Below are 23188 nucleotides of genomic sequence, written 5' to 3'. Positions count from 1 at the left end.
TCCCGCTCGCTGTGAAGCGGGAGCGACCTGCTGGCAGAGGATTCCGCTTGGTCTTAAAGCCTCCCTGGAACGGCTATGTTCACAAATCAAACACTTGTCAAAAAAGTATGATTAATTCTCAATTTAGAGTTTGTTATTCGTATGGTCTAGCTGTTCATACGGCATATGCCTTAAATACGGGACAAACTGCGTTCCGTATAGCTTTCATACGGAACGCTTCATTGATGCCTTAAATACGGGACGATTCCGTATTATACGGAACGGTTGGCAACCCTAGGCGTAGCTGAAGGTCAGAGAAGCCAGCTGCCCCGAGGTGCTTCCAAGTAGCACAGGCTGCATCACAGGCTGATGTAGGACAGGGAGGGATGTCCAAACCTGTTCCTGGAGGGCCACTGTCCTGCTGAGTTTAGCTTCAACCCTAATTAAACACACCTGAACCAATGTAATCAAGGTCTTCAGACTCGCTACAGTCATGGGCAAAAGTTTTGGAAGAGACATACATTTTGTGTTTTGCAAAGTTTGCTGCTTAAACTGTTGTGGTGTTCATTCACATTGTTTCTAGATTATTGTGTAGAGTGATCAGATGCATTTTAAATAATTGCTAAAAGCTTTATTGGCCAAAAAAATTAACTTTTCACAAAAAAACTAATTTCACTGTTTTTTTTATCCTGACAAAATGACCAGCTAACATTAATTGACTAATCATATCGGCAGCACATGTGAAAGTGTGAATAAGTAGGCCTACTAGTCAGGTGAAATCTCTATCATACTAATTAGATTGTAAGAGCAGACTGATTGCTATAAAAAAGAGGGAAGAAACGCTTCTAATCGTTGTGTTCTTGTTAGCAATGGTTACCTCCAAAGAAACACGTGCAGCCATCATCGCGTTGCATCAAAATTAGTGATGGGAAATCGAGGCTTTCTGAACCGTTTGAGCTTTCATGAAATTGTGCCGAAAAACGGTTCATTACTCGAAGATTTTAACACAGTGCGCATTAGCGACATCTGGTGGTCAGACTTCGTTTCTCCACCAAATCTAACAAAACATCGCTTCGCAGAGGATGGTTAGAAAAAGTTTTTAATCTGTGCCAAAGCGTGTCATGCGTAGTCCAGTCAACGGATTCACATATTGATCAATAATATAAAATATACAAGTGTGTGATTTATAATTAATAATTGACGTAAATAGTAGCAAAAATATTTTGGGTGAGCTGTTCGGCAGAGGCGTCATGCCCATTCAAAGTGATTTGAATGATTTTTGAGCCAAGTGGATTTTGAATGCAGCTTCCAAAAGACAAAAAATAGCCGATTAATATTTTTTAATATTTAATACAATCACACCGGCATGTTAACGTTCAGTGCGTCATATCATCAGCTGCTGTCGCTGAGCCAGAGACAGACGCGTTTTTACAGCACTGCGCATTAACCAATCACACACGATGCTGTTGAGCCTATGTTTGCACTGATCAATCAGAGGTGTTCAGATGAGTCATCGCTAAAAAGCCGGTGTTTTCTTCACTCGCTCGCTGACTGAATACCTCTTTCTGGCGAATTTTCTCGTCAGAAACAACAAAGTGCAAACGTGTGTTCGAAAATGTAAGCTATTATTTTCATAGTGTAAACGGCTTCAGTGCTTTTAATGGGAGTTTTGGAGAGTGCTTGAACTACACTGTCTATAATGGTATAAAAATAATGGTTTATAATCACTATACTTGCATTTATGTATACTAAATTTTGCCAACAAAAGTAACAAATTAATCAAATAATATTCCTTACGGAATGACATGTCGTAAATGATCAAATATTTTCAAAATAAAGTTGAAAGCTGGGCATGATATGATCTCTAACAAACGAGCAGAAATCTAACCAAAAACTGGTTGAATAAGGACAACTCCAAAACAAATGAAAAAACTTTCTGTATGTAGACCACAAAATGTACAAAGCATGTCAATATCACAGTTAAATCTGTTTACAAGGAAATAGTTACTGGAGTAATATTTATAAATGAGTTTGAAAAATTTATTTTACTTTATTTGTAATTAAATATTTATGAGGTAATTTCCAAATTCTATGCCATATCAAACTGGTTATGGTTATCGGACCATTCTCTGTAAACCCTAGAGATGGTTGTGTGTGAAAATCCCAGTAGATCAGCAGTTTTTGAAATACTCAGACCAGCCCGTCTGGCACCAACAACCATTCCACGTTCAAAGTCACTTAAATCCCCTTTCTTCCCTATTTTGATGCTCGGTTTGAACTTCAGCAAGTCGTCTTCACCACATCTAGATGCCTAAATGCATTGAGTTGCTGCCATGTAATTAGCTGATTAGCAATTTGTGTTACCAAGCAATTGAACAGGTGTACCTAATAAAGTGGCCGGTGAGTGTATATATATATACTGTATATATATGCATGTATGTATGTATGTATGCATGTGTGAGTGTGTGTGTGTTATATTTGCAGCAGCAATATTTCTTACATGCTCACAGCAGCATGTTGTGGATGTATTGGCAGTAGCAAATCTCAGTACTTGCTCTGCCGCAGCAGCAGCATAGCAGATCTATTCCGCCAAGACCAAATACATTAACATTGTCATGTACATTACCATGCCAATCCCTCCGAGAGTCATGACAGAAATATATTCCTTTTTGAGAGTAAAATTTTTTTTTGGTATATTCTCTGAGATTTGAGCTTAAGACTTAAGCTTTGCTTGATTTTGAGTACAGGTAAAAATGGTTTGGAAGCGATTGTTTGATTTTGCCAGAAGAGTCAGGGATTCTGTGAATTTAGTTTGAAGGTTTGGATTTGTGTTTAAGGTTTTGAGAAAATAAGTGATGGTTTCAAGAAATATGTTTTAACAATTCAGAAAAACTGTAATGCACACTCAGTCCTATATTGGGCATAAATAGAAAAAAATTATACTGCTTGTTAAATAAATTCGAAGTAAACATATGATAATCAATTTCTCCCGTGTAAAGAAGTGTACACGAGTTGTTTTTTCCCCCCAAAGTGGATGCATAAAAGGCTCAAAACCTATTTCAAATTAAAGACATGGACTCCGTTTTTGATTTTACATACTTCCTGATAAAAGTTAAGAATTACTGTCAAAAGATTTTTATCATAACATCATCTTATGATGTACAGGTATAGGCTGCCTGTATGTTAACTAGTAACCCTGCAGTTTTTGTAAAACAGTAGTTTTATGTAAAATAAAATTAATGTTATCTTATCAAGATTTTTTTTCTAATAATTTTTTGTTAATTTGTTTTAAAAATCACATTTTAAATCACAAATCATAATTTTATTCAGAAGAATCTGTCACACTATGTTTGAGAAAATGCTTCAGTGTGCTAAATTTAAGTTAATTAAAAATAAAATTTTATCACAATGCTAAATTTGTTGCAATTCAAATACACGCAAGGTTATCTTATGAAATGGTGTTGGTCAATATTTGGGAAAACAATATCTTGGTTGTTGCATTAAAAAGACAGCCAGAGAACTATTTCATATTTACTTCAAAATTATAGCTTTAATTTTTATTTTGTTTTATTCATACCATATTTAAAGAATAGTGTTCCAACAGTCAATGACAACATGAAAATATCAGGTAATAAAAAAAAAAAAAAATCTTAAGTCAAATACATTTCTGTTGTAAAAAATACATTGTTCTATTTTCTAATTTATCAGCAAGAAATTACTTTTTGCGAGTACGTTTTATAACAGGAACTTTAATGGTCAGAAGTGTTGGGGGAAAAAAACAGTGTCTGTCAAAATTTAAAGTTGGAGAATGCAAAGTGGTCTTTCAGAATATTTAACTATATTACAAAGTATAGAAGTTTGAATTCAAAAGTATTAAGGATGACACACATTCCTCCTAAACACTAGATGGCAGTATGGCTCATTTATGCATTAACAACAACCTCACAAAAGCTGGCCTGCATTCATCTCCAAAAGCCTGTTTTATATAGATAAAAGTATTTTGTTGTTTTACCTGCTGGTATTTTTGTACTCAATAAAATATACAATGCAGTCTTGAGATTTAGTGTTTGCACATTAAACAAAAACTTTCTATTTTATGGTTTAATACAAATTACTATTTCATACAAACACATGGTGGTGAAATGAATTAATTTTGAATGAAGGTTGTTTTTTTGGCAAAATTAATTTTCATTATTTGACTGCATAACCAACAATGTGTGGCTTGATCATAAAAAACAGTGGGGCTTGGATGTGACGTAGCTGCAGGTCAGAGAAGCCAGCTGCCTCGAGGTGCTTCCAAGTAGCACGGGTTGCCTCACAGCCATCACCGAAATAGTACCTGACAAACATAGAAGTATAGACTTTCTTACTCTATAGTGGTCATATGCTTTGTTACAAGTATTCCATCATTATGTAAAATTGTTAGACTATGGTTTCAAAGCAAAAACAACAAAAATTCTAATCAAACCCTTCCTCCATCTCTGCCTGAATTGAACCCATGACCTCCAGTTATGGATGGGTGATTGAATGCATATATTTATGCAGACATTTCACCCACCCATGTTGTTTCAAAGCTCCATCATACTCTTTTAGCTTTTACATTTGTCACTATATGAAATATCCCCTAATTTTATTTACTCTAGCTTGAGATAAATAACCAATCTAATAATAAAAGTTATTCAAATTCAGTGGCGATCATAAGTAAAATATAATGGTGATTTTATAAATACTGTGTTTTTATATTACCAGAATGGTTGAAGAACATGTTGAAAAAAGTAAATCCAGCTTGAGGGGTCAGACACCACATGTTCGAGGAAGAAAAATGCTCCTCCCTAAAGAAAAAATAAATAATAATAATAATAATAAACGTTGTTTAGTTTAAAATATTCCAGCATTTCTAAACAGCAGCCTAATCTGTATGGTGACGTCAGCCCTAAAACAAACAGCTAATGGGTTAATCGCAGCAAACGGCGATCTACATGTAGTTAAGTAATGCTGTTACCTTTCATCTCAAATAAACGTAATGTAATCAATAATTACTCTTTGATGGAAAACGGCTTGGGAGAGATAAGAGACAGTTTATGAACTATCAAAGCATATTGGAGTTCAACCACCTAAGCACTGGCTGCCATAAACTTACAGGCCTCAGAACTCTCTTTGCTTCTTGCAGAACCTTCGGCGTATCCTGGACTGAGCACAGAACCAGCGTGCACACCACAACATCCACGGAGTTGTCCTCCACCGCCTTTAGATTCTCCCCTGACGCCACTATGAAGCTGTCATAAACGAGGTGGTCGTTCTTGGTCATACTTTTCTTCAGGTACTTTTGGAAATGCGGGTTGGGGTCGGTGCATGTGATCCTGCAGCCCGTCGGGTAGTGCTCGAAGTTCGCCCCGGATCCGCAGCCCACCTCCAAGATGCGCAGAGAGCCTTTCGTGGGGTAGAATTTGTCCAGGTTTCGAAATAGTTCCCTTTTGTTGTCGTTCATTTTGTCATTGTAGGAGATCGAGATTTTATAGACGATTAGAGGAAAGACGCGTTTGTAGAAAGATAAAAGTCCAATCACCTCCGCAATGTGCAGCGGTAGAGTGAGGACTTTGACTAAAAAAGCGCAAGCGTTCATAAACAGCGTCATTTTTAACGACAATTCTGACTGGAACACGAAGCTATATTTGATATACAAGAGGGGAGGGAGTACGTTAGCTGTTGCGCGCACCTTGTGACAAATGACCAATCAAAACCAACGTCTTTAACGCATGTAATCTACTCCAGACAGGCAGTAATCCAGTCTGTCACCAGATGGCGTCCGTGTATAAATAAGTGGATCCTTCTTTCTTTTCCTCACTAAAAGTAACCCTCGAAGAAATGAATAGTAGTTTTGAGAAATATGTACAAACACAAATAAGTAATGACTCGTTCAAAGGCTCATACCTAATAAAAGCTTATTCTACATTGAGATCACATGACCAAATGAACACCACTCTTTTTAAAAGACAGTGATGACGCGTTTCAACGGTCATCAGCATCGTAAATCCTCCAAAGTTTTTTAAATATTTTCATTAAAAACATTTATGTACATTTATAACACTACACTTTGTATTATATTACCTTTTAATTAAATTACAAAAAATATATATTTGTGGTAGTCTCCAATTCGACGACATCCGTTGCTGAGAAACCCGGAAATGTGAAAAAAAAGGGTCCATTTATCTTATTAATGGAGTTTTTGAAAGTTTTTCACAGAAAGAATCGGTGTGTTGTTAAACAACAGTAAAATCTATTGAACGCACTGTAATATACCTTAAGCAAACTTAGCTACTAAGTTACATAAAAATCTTATGTCTTTATGATTACTCACCGCCTTTTACTTTTAGCATATAAGAATACTGATTTAGAGCAACCCAACAAATAAGTTATAACAACTGAATGTTCTTAAACAGTAGGGGGAGCATTTCGTTTTATTTTCTTACAAACATTATGTAAACATTACTTTTAAATGACCACTGAACATTCTGAAACAAGTAGTAACATTAAAAAAAACGAATAAAAAACGTTTAAGGAAAAAAAAAAGTATTCCATTAATTATGTATAAATATTGTTTTTGTGCTAAATTTTTTAGAACATTTGAGACTAGATAACTTTGACAAACATTCTATTAATGTCACTAGAAGAATGTTTGTTCATAACTTTGAGAGAATCTAACCAGAATGTTTCTGTTAACTTGGTATCTATCTATCTATCTATCTATCTATCTATCTATCTATCATCTTAATGCAATTATCCCTAAGATCCTCCATGGTGACTGAAATTAGGATTTAGGGCTTTCTTACTTGAGATTAAGTTTACAGTAATATCTTTAGCTCCTGTAATACTTGCAGGCAACAGTCCCAAAAAATTTACACCGCAAACATAAAAATATACTCTGTTGTTCATCTGCTCTGCAGACAGTGTCATGTGAAGATGCCTCTGTGTCCTATTTGACTCACACACAAAGTGTGGCTTCATCAGCACCAAGGACAGTGGCCAAACGCAGACATGGCTGGTGGCGCATTGCACGGCAAAGGCTTCATCCACTTGGGGCTCATAGTGAGGACTAGAAAAAATACTCAGGTGGCCCAGAAGGGGGAGTTAGAGGTAGTCTAACGCCGTTGTTGTTTCCTTTCACTTTCTAACAGGATAAGAGGAAGATTAACTATTTAAAAAAAATTTGAATGAGATTTCTCTAACCTTGTTAGTTATTATGTATTTCGAAGACAGAGTCCATACTTTTTTCCAATCAATATAATCAACCACATTCTAGGAAGATTAACTATTGCCTGCAACATTTGACCATGTAGTATTTGCTTCCTCAACCACACTGCTTGAACCAACCCCACAAAACAAACAATGCCACAGACTAGTCTTGCACCGACCACTGCACCTAAAACGCCAAAGATACTTTTTCGTGCCCACATGTCCACATTTTGTGCCCACATGGTCCACATCCTGCATTTGCCCTCTGAATGTAGATATTTTAAAGGAATAGTTCACCCATTTGCTGAAAATGTACTCTCCCTCAGGCCATCCAAGATGTAGATTAATTTGTTTCTTCATTAGGATAGATTTGGATAAATTTTGCATTAAATCACTTAGAGAAAGCAAAAGGACATGTATTTTTGCTGGAAGCAACGGTTTGAAGTTTGATGTCTTAATAATGTATTTGTTGATTACAAACACGCAGCTTTTGCTTCACCAGATGTTAACTGATGGACTGGAGCCGTGTCAATTACTTGTGGATATTGTGATCTTTTTATCAGCTGTTTGAACTCTGATTTTGATGTCACTTATTCGCTTCAGAGCATCCGTTGGTGAGGTGACTGGTTAAGTGATGCTATTCTAAATTTCTCCAAATCTGTTTCGATGAAGAAACAAACTCATCTACATATTAGATGGCCTATATTTTCATCAAATTCTCATTTTTGGGTGAACTATTTCTTTATGGGACTTTTTGCTTCAGAGACATTTTAAAACATACAAAAACCTCAAACAAGTTTTTGTAGGAACAAGTGTTGTGTATAGCAGAATTATTCCAGGTAACCATAGTGAAGATATTGAAATGTGGCTTATATGTGCCAACATAGAAATATCACCATTTAATTTGAAAGCCAGTGCCATATGATGATGCTTGTTACCATAAATGACAGAAAATTTGATTCTATATTGTTTATTGTGTGTTCTGAAAGAACTTCCAAAATTTGCGAGTAGCCTATAGAATTTAATTTTAATTTCAAATTATTATTATTATTATTATTATTATTTTTAATCAAACAGTCCTGATCCAATTTTAACAATTTAATTTGAGACAGTTTAACAATTGTTGGAACAGAAATGAGAAGATTAGATTAAATTTACTGAGAAGTGGTAAATATAATTAGACTCACATCACTGTGATTGATATTCCCTTTTAGCGCTGTTTCGCTTACGATGCAGCGTTCTGTCGGTCAGTACGGAAGTCGGAAGTAGGGTACTTACAGACGCTCCCTAACAATTTGCTGAGAGTCATCAATTATGCAGGCTAGCCGTACGCACTGGGAAGGAAGATAGCGGCAACAATATGGCGACATCCGCAGTTTCTCCTGGGTCTTTTAAACATCCTTAGGCACGCAAGATCTACATGGATCGCTCTTAATGCGAAAAAGTAAGTAGACTTTCTCTTGTCTACAGCGCAAGTGTTGTGGTTTTTTAGGTGTTTATAGCCTGTTCTGAGCGTGTCTTATACCTGGACTCATCTGCCGCAGAGCGGTCTCTCGCGCTCAGCATCTTTTCTGCTCACAGATGTGGATAGGCTTGCTGCAGGAAACGCAGGAAAACGCCAATTAACACGCCAGACACTACTAACAGCTATAGTACTGTTCCCACAGAGGCTATGCAAAGGGGGGAAAAAAGTCTGATTGAGGTAAATGAGGGTGTTGGCCTGGCGCTGGAAACATAACATTAGTGTGCGTGTCGAAATGTAGAACATACGCATACCATGGGACAGGCAAGTACGACCGCCGCAAACTTTATTGCATGGGAATATTGTGCGGACAGACTGACGCAAGACGCAGTATTAAACATTCAGATATCAGTTGTGACTGTTTTGCCACGTAACATGTCAAAATCACTAATGTGGCAGTTTTTTAGTTCCCTTGCGCCTGCATTCCCCCTCCCTTCGAGTCACCCTCGCCATACTTCTTTGGGCTGGACTGCCTAGAATCGTTGCGTTTCCGTTTTTGCCTTTAAAAACGGGGACTACCACCCTCGTTTTCTCACTCACTCCTCCCTAAAGCGTTAGCGGCATGATGTGCCCGACCGTGTGCGCGGTTGCGGGTTAAATCAAGAGAGGACGGTCTGACTGCACGGGTGTGGTGCTGGAGTGGACAGAAGTCCCAGATGTTCTTGAAGTGTTCAGATGCGAATGCTGTTGAAACCTAGCTGGATAGAAACCCGAGACGTCGTAGGCACGACTGTCTGAGACGTCAGTAGCGTTCAGATTTAGATGTTTCACAGATTGATTCGCTGGCTCGTGCCTTTGCACGAGCTCCCCTCAGCTCCACTGCAGTATTTCAGTCGAGAGAGTGGGGCCCACGCGTGTACGGACAGATGCCATAATTACCGCAAACAAACTTGGGCATTCTGATCCGTAAATCCCATAACATGCAGCGCCTTCAAAAGCGCAAAACTTGTTAGGAGAAGAAATTGCATAATACGTGTGAGGGGCGGAAGTATGAATCAATTTAAGTATGTTTTTGCCATCGCACATGCTTTATGAATTATACTTGCTTTGAAATGATGAGGACCGTGTTCTAAATGAGGTGTAGCCCATGTTACTGTTGGCGTAACCAAACAAATATTAAAGGCAAAATGTGAGATAGCTAAATGTAGTCAAACAAGGGCATATCTGTGTGTTTATGTGTGTTGAAATATGAAAGACAGAGTAATAGTCAGATTTTGCGGCCTTTATTCTCCACACGGGATAGGCCGGCGAGGTTCGTCCTCGTGACAGCTGTGCAGCTTCCCTCTCCTCTCCTCTATGTACAGTGCCAGAGGCTGAGCATTCGCTTTCCATATAATTTAGTTAAAGACATCAAATACGGAAAAGTCGCTTTAGTCGGGATGTTTCATCGTGGCTTGAGGCAGCCACTTGAGCCCCCCCCCCTTCAATCACTTAGAGGACAAGCGTGAGCTCGCGCTGAGCGGTGCTGAACGGACAGCGCCGCTCAGACTCGCCATTCGACGGCATCTAGAAAACAGTGGACTTGTCTCGGCTTCCTGAAAACATACGACACTTCTTGCTTGATAAGGAATACCTTTGCGATGGTACGGGAACGTACAGTGTACCAGAGGAGAACAGGCAATGAATTTGCTTGAAGGCACGTAAGTAGCCTAACCTGTCGAATGGCTTTATGGATTTAACGTGTAGGTCAGGCGTTTTAACTTGGGGCAATCGAAAAATGGAGGACGTAGGCTACCATTTCTTTTTCTATAACCAACGTTGGCAAAACACCGTAGTCTATAAGAAAGAAAATGCAGTAGTTTTGTTCAGGTCATTGTGTGTATATACAGTATTGTCAGGGCCTGTCTATCTGATGTATCACCTTGAGGTGAGGCGTCTCTACAGTATCCCAGGAAGGAGACTTGGAGGTTGGACACAGTCTGCGTGTAACTTAAAACGCACATCATAGTGTTTACTCTGTATGTCTTTTGTCTACACACGGTCCATTTTTGAAAAATGAATTACTTTGTTGCTTTACCTAATGTCTATGGCAAGCTGGTTTAATAAGCATTCATTAAAACAAACTACTAATGCAATTAAAAATACTTAATTTAATAGTTAATTTTAATAACGGGTAAGTGATTCAATAGTGACTAGTATCTTTTTCAATTTTGCTATTGACTATTCATTATATAAGTAGTCATTATTTTGTTTCTAGTGGCTAACTAATAAGTTCTATTACCTAATGAATGAACTAATAATACATTGTACTACCTAAGGAATACGGAAACTGGATCATATACCAGCAATAGTTGGAATACTAATTGCAAATGCTACTATGTTCTGAATAAGTGCTAGTGAGTAACTCTACTTGTTACTATTGTAAAAAACAACTAGTGTCTAATGAACAAGTTTTAAATAAAACAAAGATTATTAAATGTTATTTGCCTCTTCTTAGTAATTATTTGTGAAATTTACCAGCAATTTCTAGGCGAAAATTGTTTCAAAGTCATTTTTATCTAATGAATACTGAATAATGAAAAATATGAATACTAGTCACAGTTGGATTGCTTTAAAATATAGATGGCAGTTAAATAATGCTAGATTACATGAATAAATGTTAAAAGTACTTGTTATAATATCTGCTGTAGATCAGGAAGCCTTTTAATGGTGTTTTAATGGTGACAAAGTCGCCCGTCATATTGAGCAGTTCTGCTACCTAATGAACAGTTATTAGTAAAACTGGATCAAGTACCAGCAGTAATATGGGGGCAAAAACAAAAGTGTTGCGTTTATAATTTTGTTCAGTATATATATATATATACTTTTAAACGGTAGTGCGTGTGTGTGTGTATTGTATACACACACACACACACACATACACACACACATTACTGTTTAAAAGTTTGGAATTTGGGGTCTGTTATTTTTTTTAAGAAAATAATATTTACTTAAGAATGCATTTAACAAAACAAAAAAAAAAATCTAATAAAATATAAATAAATAAACAAAGCAGCACAAATATTTTCAACATTGCGATAATATTGTGCAACATTGTTTGGTATTTGTTGCAACAGTGCAAGACCAGTCAGTATATACTGTATATATATATATATATATATATATATATATATATATATAATTATACATTTACATTTAGTCATTTAGCAGACACTTTTATCCAAAGCGACTTACAAATGAGGACAATGGAAGCGAAATTAACAAAAGAGCAATGATATGCAAGTGCTATAAAAAGTCTCGGTTAGCTTAACGCAGTACATGTAGCAAGGTTTTTTTTAAAATTATATAATAAATAAGAAAACAGAATAGAAAAAGAATAGATCAAGCTAGTGTTAGAGGCCTTTTTTGCTTTTGTTAATCATTTTTGCTTTTGTTAATTAAGTGTGTGTGTGTGTGTGTGTATATACTGTATACATATATATGTGTATGTGTATATATATATATATACACATACACACACAAACACACACACACACTTTTAAACGGTGTGTACGTGTGTGTGTATGTGTGTATACATGTATAGTACACACACACACACACACACACACTACTGTTGAAAAGTTGAGTTTGGGGTCAGTTCTATCTTCATCCATCCATCCATCCATCCATCCAGAAAGATAGATAGATATACACAAAAATGCTGGAATTTAACTAGATTATTTTACACAAAATTCACAAAAAAAGTTAAAAGTAAATTGTTTATCTATTTATAAGTGGATTTTGGAATTGGACAGAGTTGATCTCAAAATGACAAAATTCATTTTGTCGTATTTGTTAATTATCAGTATTCTCTATCCTATGGAGTCTTTATGGCAGTCTTTATTGACAGACACATCATGTGTTGTTTTTTCTGTATTATTTAGGTTATGAGAATCAGTCAGAAACAAGATTTTCTCCATCCTGTGCTATAGAGATTCATTGTCAACAGTCAGCACACACATACAAAAATGCATCTTTGCAATAGGAATTAAAGGGTTAGTTCACCCAAAACTGAAGATTCTGTCATTAATTACTCACCCTCATGTCGTTCAAAACCCGTAAGACCTTTGTTCATCTTCAGAACACAAATTAAGATATTTTTGATGGAATCTGAGAGATTTCTGACCCTCCCACTGATAGCAATGTAATTAACACGATCAACGTCCAGAAACATAGCAAAGAGATATGTAAAGTAATCCATGTGACATCAGGGGTTCAACCGTAATTTTATGAAGCTACGAGAATACTTTTTGTACGCAAAGAAAACAGAAATAACGACTTTATTCAACAATTCGTCTCCTCCGCATCACCGTAGCGCCATTTTGGAGAGTATCCACTGAACGCAAACAGCGTATGCTGTTCTGTGTCAGCCGCACAACACGGATACATTTTCTAAATTTATTTACGCTTTGATTTGAACGAAAACAATGTATCTGTGTGGTGCTGCTGACACAGAATAGCATACGCTGTTTGCGTTCAGTGGATACTCTCCAAAATGGCGCTACGGTGGCTGACGAATTGTTAAATAAAGTCGTTGTTTTTGTTTTCTTTGCGTACAAAAAGTATTCTCGTAGCTTCATAAAATTACGGTTGAACCCCTGATGTCACATGGATTATTTTACAGATCTCCTTGCTACGTTTCTGGACGTTGATCGTGTTAATTAAAGGGCTGCACGATAAATCGCATGCGATATTTAATGCGCATCTTGTCAGTAAAGCCGCTTCTGTAATCAGCGGTAAATCTCCATCACGTGCGTGCTTTCACATGGAGCAGCATTTACTACACAGAGCCGTTGTTCACTGACAAGCTGCGCAAAAAAATCGCGCGATTATGAACGTGATTTATCGTGCAGCCCTAGAAAGAATCCTCCATTTTATATTGTCTGAGAATAAAAAGCACAACAGTCATAAAGTGTTTAATCAGCATAGTGTGTCTAATGTATAACCTTAGTATAAAATGAGTAAAGTGGAGAGTTTTTGATATAGTCATTGAATATGTCTGAATGTTTAATATGATGTTTGTTTTTTTTGGAATGGGCTTGATGACATCATGGACTGGAATATTAGTTAGATAATCCAGGTCATCACAGAGGGTTGATAAGGGCAGTAATGCAGTTATGACCTTACCCTCTAATGTACAGTCTCTCTGTCTCTCTAATGCACACACATGTACAGGTAGAGCCTCCAGTGCTGCAGTGCATTTGGTATTATTCTGCTTGGTCATCTACTTCTTAATGGACGTAATGAATGTGTGTGTGTGTGAGTGTAAGAGTGAGAAAAAGAGCAAGAGGGAGAGCTTTTTGTTTGTTTTGTTTGTGTGGAATTATTTGCTTTGTTTAACATCTTTTGAATTGTAATTTCTGTTCTTTTTCTTTCCTCACTGTTCCCTTTCTGCATCTGTCCGGGTACCTCCCTCTCCCCTCCTTTTCCTAGAGCTGGCTGTCCTGAATGGCTTCTAAATAAAGAGGACTCTGCTGCAGGATGACAATATGGCTGCGCAGCTGCTTGCACCTCCAGGCCCCAATAGCTTCAAGAGGTTCACCCCAGAGACTTTGGCCAACATCGAGAAGCGCATCGCTGAGGAGGAGAAGAAGCAGCCTGTTAAGCCCAGATCTGACAGCAGTCACCGCGATGACGATGATGACAACAAACTGCGACCCAACACTGACTTGGAAGCGGGGAAAGGCGTACCCTTTATTTATGGGGATGTACCTTCTAACATGTTGGCTGTGCCCCTGGAGGACTTGGACCCCTTCTATTTGAACAAGAAAGTGAGTGAGCTTTGAGCCCATATCATCCCTGATAGAATTCATCTTCCATGCAGGTGGAAAACAGTTTTCCTCACTATGATGATTTAAGAAGTGTTCTAAATGCTTCACTCTCCAACATCTGGGAGAACTGAAGGAAAGAGAGAGTGGTGGAAAGGTTTGGAAAAGTGCAGAGAGGATAATGAGTGGTGGCGATAGATGTTGCTGAATCAAACTTGCAAACTTATACATATGTTTGGATGGATGAACAGATTAGATGATATAGTTACAAATAAGCATGAGGAATTACAATTTCTTAAAAAAAAAAAAAAGTGGTTAGTAAAGATATTTGTTGAGATTGGTTTGTTGAAATTGAGGTTTCTCAACAAAAGTTCATTGACAACTAACAATTTGCAGTATTTTCTCGCCTGTATTTTGGGTTAAAATGCATGTAAAATGAAAGTTGAAGTTCACCCAAAAATGAAAATTCTGTCATCATTTACTCGCCTAAACCTGTATGGGTTTTGTTCTTTTGTTGAACACAAAAGAATATATTTTTAAGAATATGGGTAACCAAACAGTAGGTGGTCCATTAATTTCCAAAGTATGGAAATAAATACTATGGAAGTCAATGGGGACTGCAACTGTTTGGTTATCCATAGTCTTCAAAATATCTACTTTTATTTAAGAAACTCATACAGGTTTGGAACAACTTTTTGTTGTATGTTTCATTTTTGGGTAAATCTCTTTAAAATCACATAAAAATTTACATTTTAGATGTAAACCACATAAAATATAAATAATGTTAGCTTGCTTGATGTAATGTGATTAAGAAAGTCCTAATATTTAATTTTAACATTTCAATTTGAACAAACCCTCATCTGAGCAATTAATGGATATAAGGAATACAGTATATATAAAAAATATTTTTTTCCTTATTTGAAATGGCATTGGATCGTTCATACTGTTCATACTGAAGTGAATGGTTTGGTAAACTGTGATCTTCCAGTGTCAGAATGTACAATTTTCTCCTGATTTTAAGGCAAGCATAATTCTAGTGTGAACAAACATTATTTGTTTGTTTAAATGTTTCCTATTCAATATCAACGGACAGAGTGGGTATTGTTTATTAATTGTTTATTGATGTTGGTGGAGTCCTGGCCTGGAGATAGAGTTCTATAAGAATAGCAGTAACGAGGTGGAAAATTAGGTGAATTAGGGCATGATAGAGATTAAAAATTATATCTCAAATTTTTCAGGCATTTGAATATGTTCGATACTTTAATATTTTGTATTTGCTATGAGATGACTTGTATGTTTTTTTTCATCAGATATTCAAAATGTCTAAAGCAAATAAAATACATAAAAATGTGAAATAATCAGTCTTACAAACAATTTTTATTAACTAACTTAAATTAACTTTTTATTTATATGCACCAAATTAAAAATACGAAGTAATAAATAATATTTACATACAGTATTTTTTAATAAAACATTATGATACATGCAAAATACCAAATTTTTGATGGATGATGCAAACAAATCTTTGCATCTTTGATTTTTTAATCCATTCATTCAAACAGGCAACTAAAACAGAACTGAATCAATCTCTAATCAGCTCTAATGCTGTTTTTGCTACTGAAGTTTAAATCAGAGATGCTACAACATGTCTTTTTTTGAATTCTCACACTTGCAGGTTTTGAGATAAGAAAGGATTGTGAAATTAGTCTCAAAAGTGCATTCAGATCATTACAATATTCACTGCGTTGCACAGTATTCGCAAGTTTATATAATCAGCAGACTCATAGCAAATACAGAATGTTGCAAATATTTCATATATTGCCCAGCTAATGTAAACACTTTACAAATAATTTACAAAATTTTCCCTGTGTGTGTGTATTCTGCTTATGGTTAGTTGGTAAGAACTTTTCAGTGGCAGTGTGTATGTATGGGTAATGGAGCGGTGCACCCACATCAGCACCTCCTTGTTGGTACACTAGAGGTATGTGTTACATAACCGAGAACAGTGTAGCATGTGTTATACAGTGGGAGGAGAGGAGATATTTTTGAGAGAAAATTAGTAGAGGAAACAGAATATTGGTCTTGTCTGTGTTTTTATCATCTTTTGCACACTTTACCATAACCACCTCGCATTACCAGAAATAATGTGCATTGCTGACAGCGTGTTCCATCCAACATATTACATCCCCGTTTCTGCCCTCCCTTCTTCTCTCCCTCTTGGCATTGGTATTTTTTTGTTATAACTGCAGCAGTGGTATACTCATGCATTGTGGGGAAGGGTTAAAGTGAATAAAGAGAGAAGAGGAAAGCAGGGAAGAAGTGCAGAGTTGCAGTTCTACTGGTCCCTTGAGTAGTGGGGTGAAAGAGCCATTCAGAATGTCATGGGCGGATAAACCTACAAGAAGCCCTGTAGTCACATGTGTTTGTTTGTTTGTGACTGAGTGATATGGGATGCAGTTTTCTGATGGCAGTCATTGCACCAGCTGTGTGTGAGGCTTTGACCTCTTGAGACAGATGTAAAAAGTTATTTCAGGTCTGATAATGTAGATTTATTTTAATGGATGATTTAGGACTTTGATGAGTGATTATGTTTTGTTCATGCCATGTTTGTATTAGGGCTGGGCAAAAAATCGAATGCGATTTTCATGCGACTCTCATCAGTAAAGCCGCTTCTGGTGAATAGTAGTAAATCTCCAGCACGTGCTTTCAGATGGAGCGGCATTTACTACACAGAGCCGTAGATCACTGACAAGTTACACAAAATCGCGTTCAAAATCGCAGGCGATTCATTGCCGAATTTGTATCTGCAATGTATTATGTCGATTGATTAGCAGATAAATTAATTGATGGTTTATTGTTATGAGCAGTGTTGGGGAAGCTACTCCGAAACTGTAGCTTGACCAGCTACAAGCTACTCGTAAATGAAAGTAGTTAAGCTACATTCAAGCTACCCTTCTGAAAAAGTAGCTAGCTACACTACAAGTTACTATCAAAAGTAGCTAGCTACAATGAAACTACTTAACTTTTTTTTTTTTTATTATACATTTTTTTTACAATTAACATTACAAATAACTAAATAATTATTAATGAAGAATTATAATGACGTTATAAGTAAAATATAATGAATTTATAAGTAAAATATTTGGGGTTTAAAACAACATACTGTAATGCAATCATGATTTCAAAGAGTAGGGTGAATTCAGGTTGATTGGGACAATTTTCCAAGCCATTTCAATGAAAAAAGTGTCCCAATCATTTGATTTTGTAAACTATCTGATACACACAATAATAAAATAGGCTACTGTATAGTTATATAGTTATATTATCTTAAACTGACTGTCAGCATGCAAAATTGCTACTAATGTAACATCAATGCAAGAACAAAATGTATGCAACTTAAACTGGATACAAAGGAGTCATAAAATTTGATCTCCAACATTTGATCTGGAGTGCAATAAAGAAGAAAAAATAATCCGTTTTAAAAGGCTATTATTCACCTCCTGTAAGTGCTTTAAGTCTTCGACGTAGACCGCATTTTAATCTTTGTTTTGCATAAATTACACTGTGAAATATCCACTCCTGTACATCCTTTGCAATATCATCAGACGATCTCTTGTCGGTGGAAAGACTGTAAAGCCGCGCGATGCGTGATATCACAACAGATGGCGGTAATGATAAAATGTTGTTTGTGATCTAGTCAGAAGAAGACGCTGCATGTGCTGCTTCAGTGCATTTACAGGCTCGTGATTCGTCAGAACGCAAAACGGAATGTAGCATTTGGTCGCGCTACATCGCTACTTGCTAGAAAAAGTAGTTAGCTACAGGAAAAGCTACACTGTTTTAAAAGTAGCGTCGCTACTGAAAAATGTACTTACGCTAGTAGCGTCACAACTTGTAGCTAGCTACTCCCCAACACTGGTTATGAGTGACTATATTTTGCTTGTAACATATTTTTCTCTATATTATTACTCTATTTTATTTATTTTTAAATAAATAAAATCTCCTAACCTTTTTATTTATATATTGTTATTCCATTCCATTTGATTTGATTTATTTTATTTTATTGATTAGTAGATACATTAATGGATGGCTGATTATTATGAATGATAATATTTTGTTTATACCGTTTTTTGTATCTATATTACTTTTTTCATTTTATTTTATTAGTACATACATTAATGGATGGTATATTATTATGAGTGATTATATTTTGTTTATGCCGTATTTAACATATTTTGTATCTATATTATTATTATTCCTATTACTTAATTTAGCAATACTGAAAATATTATCAGTCTTGTCATTATAACTTTATTCGCTCTCAAAAAGATGGACAGACAGACAGATAGGTGCATCTTAGCGGTTCTTGAAAGTTGTAGATAAAGACGTGTTGGTTAGCGTTTGGATGGGGTGTTGGCCATTTGAGGCCTTACGGTAAGTGCATTCAGTGACGTTGAGTAGATCGGATATACTTGGAGTTAAGTGCGACAGTGATGCTATATCCAGTTTTTCCACTATTGAACCCCCCATCCCCCCCAGCAGATCCCTCAGCTCTTGTCCACATCTTCATGTCTCTCTGGCTCTCTTCTCTGTAGATTATGAAATTTTCAGTAGCTTTGCAGCATATCACTTATGCTGTCAGAAGGAAAGACCAATAGGCTGCATTGTGTGTGTGCAGGTGTTCACATAAGGCTGTGATCACATGTACATGACCATTGAACTCCATGTTTTTGTATCATGTTTAAGTTTTGCTCATATGCATCATCTGCAAAATCGCTTACCTTTTATAGACACAAGGACAAAGGGTCGAAGTCACAGTTGAAACTATTTGTTATGATCATGGATTATTCGGATGGGACGGTTGAGGTTATGCGGCTGGATGAGTGTGTTGCATGGTGATAAACAAGATGCTCATTAATATGAAGATTTAGAGAAGATTAGAAAGATTTTTAAGCCAGGAGACTGAGAGCTGCAGCTATGTCCTCAGCAACGAATGCAGCATTGTGAGAGTGGGAGCTCCCGCCAGCGGAGGAAGCCCACAGTCTGTCGCAGTGTGTGTGTCTGTGTGTGTGAGAGAGACTCTGGGGAAACCAGTGCTCAGTATTCAGTAACACATGGAGCCTTCTGGGCGGTTCACAGCTTTTGCTAGTGTGACAATCTTTGGGATTTTGTGCCTCAAAATGACAGCTGTCTTCAGACGGAAGACGCAGCGTTTTATGTCTAACATACGTTGTCTTTTAATTTATGATTTTGTTAAGCATGTTGTAGTGTTTGGCATGATTAAATGCACAGACACACACAGACAAATACAGTGAAAAAATAGACGGGGGTGGAGAAATAGAGAAAGATAGGGACACTCCGAGGTAAAGGTGCTCATTTTGTCCTCCTTCAGACAGCTGTCTATTTTTAATCTAATTAGATTTCAGGTAGATTCTCATCCGCTCGTCTCTGTGGTGTTTCCTTGTGTGTGTGTGTGTGTGTGTGTGTAACTGGAGTGGCGTTTTGTGCAACATAAATTATTCTATGTGTGTGATATCACAGGGCTGAAGAAATATTGTCTTAATCAGTATTTTGTCTTGTTTTTCAGTAAAAATCTCTAAAAAAAAACAATAAAATAATAATATCAACAATAATAAAAACTTACAGAGGTTCATGCTAAAAACAAGAAAGAAAAACTATTTACCAGGGGGATAATAAAAAATAAGAAAAAAGAATAAGAAAAATAATTGAAGATGTATAAAAACACAATTTTACTTCTTTGACATGAAGTCTGTATGTGTGTGTAACTTGGATTCATGTGGTTTTCATGATGAGTATGTGGATGAAGATTCTTTGTCTCTTTTTTTTTCTTACATTATGCAGGATCAAAGGAGCTTTGCAGGGCTTTTGACCCACCTTCCTTCCTTCGTTCCTTCCTTCCCTCCCCCTCCCTCTCGCTTTTCCCTGTCCCACACACACTATCTGGAGTCAGCACTTCTGCATCTGATGGATCGCAGTGTTAGTGGTTAGCATTAGCGTTAGTATCACAGTCTGAGTTCCTGTAAGAGGTCCATCTCTTTGCCAGCGCTTTCTGCAGTTGTCTTAGCTCCATTTGCGTAAATATATCCCTAGCTGGGTTTTAATGAGCTTGATTTAGAAATGGCCTTTGACCTGAATTTTTATATTTTATTTTATTTTAGGAAAAAGTTATGTGGGTGTTCTTGAATATTTTATACATTTTGCAAGTTTGTGTTGAATGCAGCTGTCATTTTTGGATAAATCCAAAGTTCTTGTCATGTTAACCTTTCATATATGTTGTTTATTGGCATTTCTCAACCTGGTCATTTTTGGGTTTTTTTTGTGAATGACTATGCTCTCTCACCATGTACCCTGACATATGTAACTAATATCTCTCCCTCTCTTTTTTCTTTTTTCTGTTTCCTCTTTTTCTCTTCAGACCTTTATAGTGCTTAACAGAGGAAAAACTATCTTCCGTTTCAGTGCCACGCCCTCGTTATATATCATTAGTCCTTTTAACCTATTCAGGCAAATAGCAATTAAAATTTTGATACACTCATATCCTTTTCAGTGCTCCAAATATTGTCCATGTTATTAATGATTGTTCTTGTTGAAACTGTTTTCTAATCTGTGCTTAGCCTGTCTGTCTGAAATATGAGAACAATGCTTTGTTGCATTTGTAGGTTTTATCAAATGTATAAATGACAAATTATCAGTTACACCCTATTATCTGTATCATAGTGCATAATTTAACTATTTTACTTAAATGTTCTGGAAAAAAGAGAGTTCTGAATTGTGCTGTGACACAGACAGTGATTTAAAGACCATTAATCATGTCGAGGCTAACAACATACTTCTTCCTTATGGAAAATAGTAAATGCATATGTCCTCAACCAACAATTTTTTGTGTGACCCCAGATTTTACTACATAATTTTATGAAATTATTCACATTTTTATTAATGTCCCTATTTCCATTATAGTTTTGATATCTGATGAATATTTAGACATTACCACAGGATTTCCTTAACTACTTCTTACACTTTTCAGCATGATCATCATGTGTACAATTTTGACAAATTGTGTCTTCATGACATTCAGCAATCCTCCAGAATGGTCCAAACAAGTAGAGTAAGTATTCTAATCTATTCTATTGTATTCTAGTCTATTCTAGTCTTGTCTCATCTAGTCTATGCAGATTTTCTTCATCAAATGTGATTGAAAATTTTTTTGTGATTTATGTGCACAGATATAATAATAACAGCAGTATAGCAAAAAGGGATAAAAGCCAAAGGTCAGAAATTTAAACTCTGAGCACCAACCACTCCAGTGTGAGTGCTGAAAAGCAGGGCATATAATGTTAGTAGAGTGACAAGTTAATGACTGGTTAGGACGGAGGAAGGCTAAGGACAATGTAAGCTCCACTTAGAAATTTGGCCAGTCCTAATAATTGCTGGGTCTATTTTGGGGTAACTGAGGGAAATGGAGTTTCATGGGAGTCCTTAATCAATGGTAAGCTCTGTTCCAAATCTCTGCTCTGTTCCTGATCCCATTGTGACAAGCACCGTGGGTGAGGGCGAGAGAAATATTAGTTAAACAAACCATATTTCATTTAATAATGAAAAGTATCAATTAAAATTTAAATTACAAACACACACTTATTTATTTGCATTCTTTTTTTGAACTCTGTTAGATACACTTTCACAGGAATCTACACTTTCGAGTCACTCACAAAGATTGTGGCTCGAGGTTTTTGTATAGATGGCTTCACCTTCCTCAGAGACCCTTGGAACTGGCTGGATTTTATGGTCATCTCTATGGCGTAAGTATAATCCTGTTTTAATTCAAACATTAATGAAACATTTAGATAATGTTGCATTCAAAATATGTTATGCATGCAATGATTACAGGTGTGTAACTCTTGTGTGCAGCATTGACTTTTAGGCTATAGAGGAGCTTTAGTTGGTGCCAACTAAGCAGTGGAGCAATATTATTAGGTAAAATTATTAGAAAATAAATAAATAAATAAAAACACTGTTTTCCATCCTTTTCCTCTTTGCAGCTATTTGAAATGGACTCTTTGATTCGATGTGGGAGCTTTTTTATTTGCACCCACATCGAATCAAGCTTCTCCACTTATTTTAGGGTAATTTTAGACTAACTTAAAGGGATAATTCACCCCAAAATGAAAATTCTGTCATTAATTACGCACCCTCATGTTGTTCCAAAACCGTAAGACCTCTGTTCATCTTCAGAACACAGATTAAGATATTTTTGATGGAATCTGAGAGCTCCCTGGCCCTCCGTAGACAGCACACAACTGAAATGTTCCCAGGTCCAGAAACGTAGTAAGGACATCAGTAAAACAGTCCATGTGACATCAGTGGCTCAACTTCAATTTTGAGAAGCTACAAGAATACTTTTTGTGCGCAAAGAAATAAAAAATAACATAATTTGTTTAAAGGGGTCATATGACGTTGCTAAAAAGAACATTATGTTGTGTATTTGGTGTAATGCAATGTGTTTATGCGGTTTAAGGTTAAAAAAACACATTATTTTCCACATCCTGTACATTATTGTTTCTCCTCTATGCCCCACCTTTCTGAAGCGCGTCGATTTTTACAAAGCTCATCGTTCTAAAAAAGCGAGGTGTGCTCTGATTGGCCAGCTATCCAGTGCATTGTGATTGGCCGAATACCTCAAGCATGTGAC

General features: G+C 36.4%; 2 protein-coding genes across 3 annotated transcripts; one reads left to right on the top strand and one right to left on the bottom strand.

Moving 5' to 3' along the window:
• Positions 1 to 4146: 4146 nt before the first annotated feature.
• Positions 4147 to 5719, bottom strand: LOC107740572 (methyltransferase-like protein 7A). The gene is made up of 3 exons (XM_016553035.1): positions 5120 to 5719; positions 4726 to 4811; positions 4147 to 4318 (listed from the first exon to the last, which is right to left on the bottom strand). Exons 1-3 carry the CDS (start codon positions 5612 to 5614, stop codon positions 4171 to 4173), a joined length of 729 nt encoding a protein of 242 aa, XP_016408521.1. The 5' UTR covers positions 5615 to 5719; the 3' UTR covers positions 4147 to 4170.
• Positions 5720 to 8521: 2802 nt separating this feature from the next.
• On the top strand, positions 8522 to 22313 carry LOC107740574 (sodium channel protein type 8 subunit alpha-like). Of its 2 annotated transcripts, none has more exons than XM_016553036.1 (5): positions 8522 to 8656; positions 14147 to 14484; positions 20918 to 21036; positions 21518 to 21607; positions 22170 to 22313. In XM_016553036.1, exons 2-5 carry the CDS (start codon positions 14203 to 14205, stop codon positions 22300 to 22302), a joined length of 624 nt encoding a protein of 207 aa, XP_016408522.1. In that variant the 5' UTR covers positions 8522 to 8656; positions 14147 to 14202; the 3' UTR covers positions 22303 to 22313. The 2 variants fall into 2 exon arrangements, with proteins under 2 accessions (XP_016408522.1, XP_016408523.1); XM_016553037.1 differs by lacking the exon at positions 8522 to 8656 and adding an exon at positions 10227 to 10374.
• The last annotated feature ends 875 nt before the right edge of the window (positions 22314 to 23188 follow it).

The sequence above is a fragment of the Sinocyclocheilus rhinocerous genome, unplaced genomic scaffold (genome assembly GCF_001515625.1).
Source record: "Sinocyclocheilus rhinocerous isolate Xijiao unplaced genomic scaffold, SAMN03320098_v1.1 scaffold3150, whole genome shotgun sequence".
NCBI classification, from domain to species: Eukaryota; Metazoa; Chordata; class Actinopteri; order Cypriniformes; family Cyprinidae; genus Sinocyclocheilus; species Sinocyclocheilus rhinocerous.
Note: the sequence above shows the minus strand (reverse complement) of the source record. Positions and strands in the feature narration are given on the sequence as shown.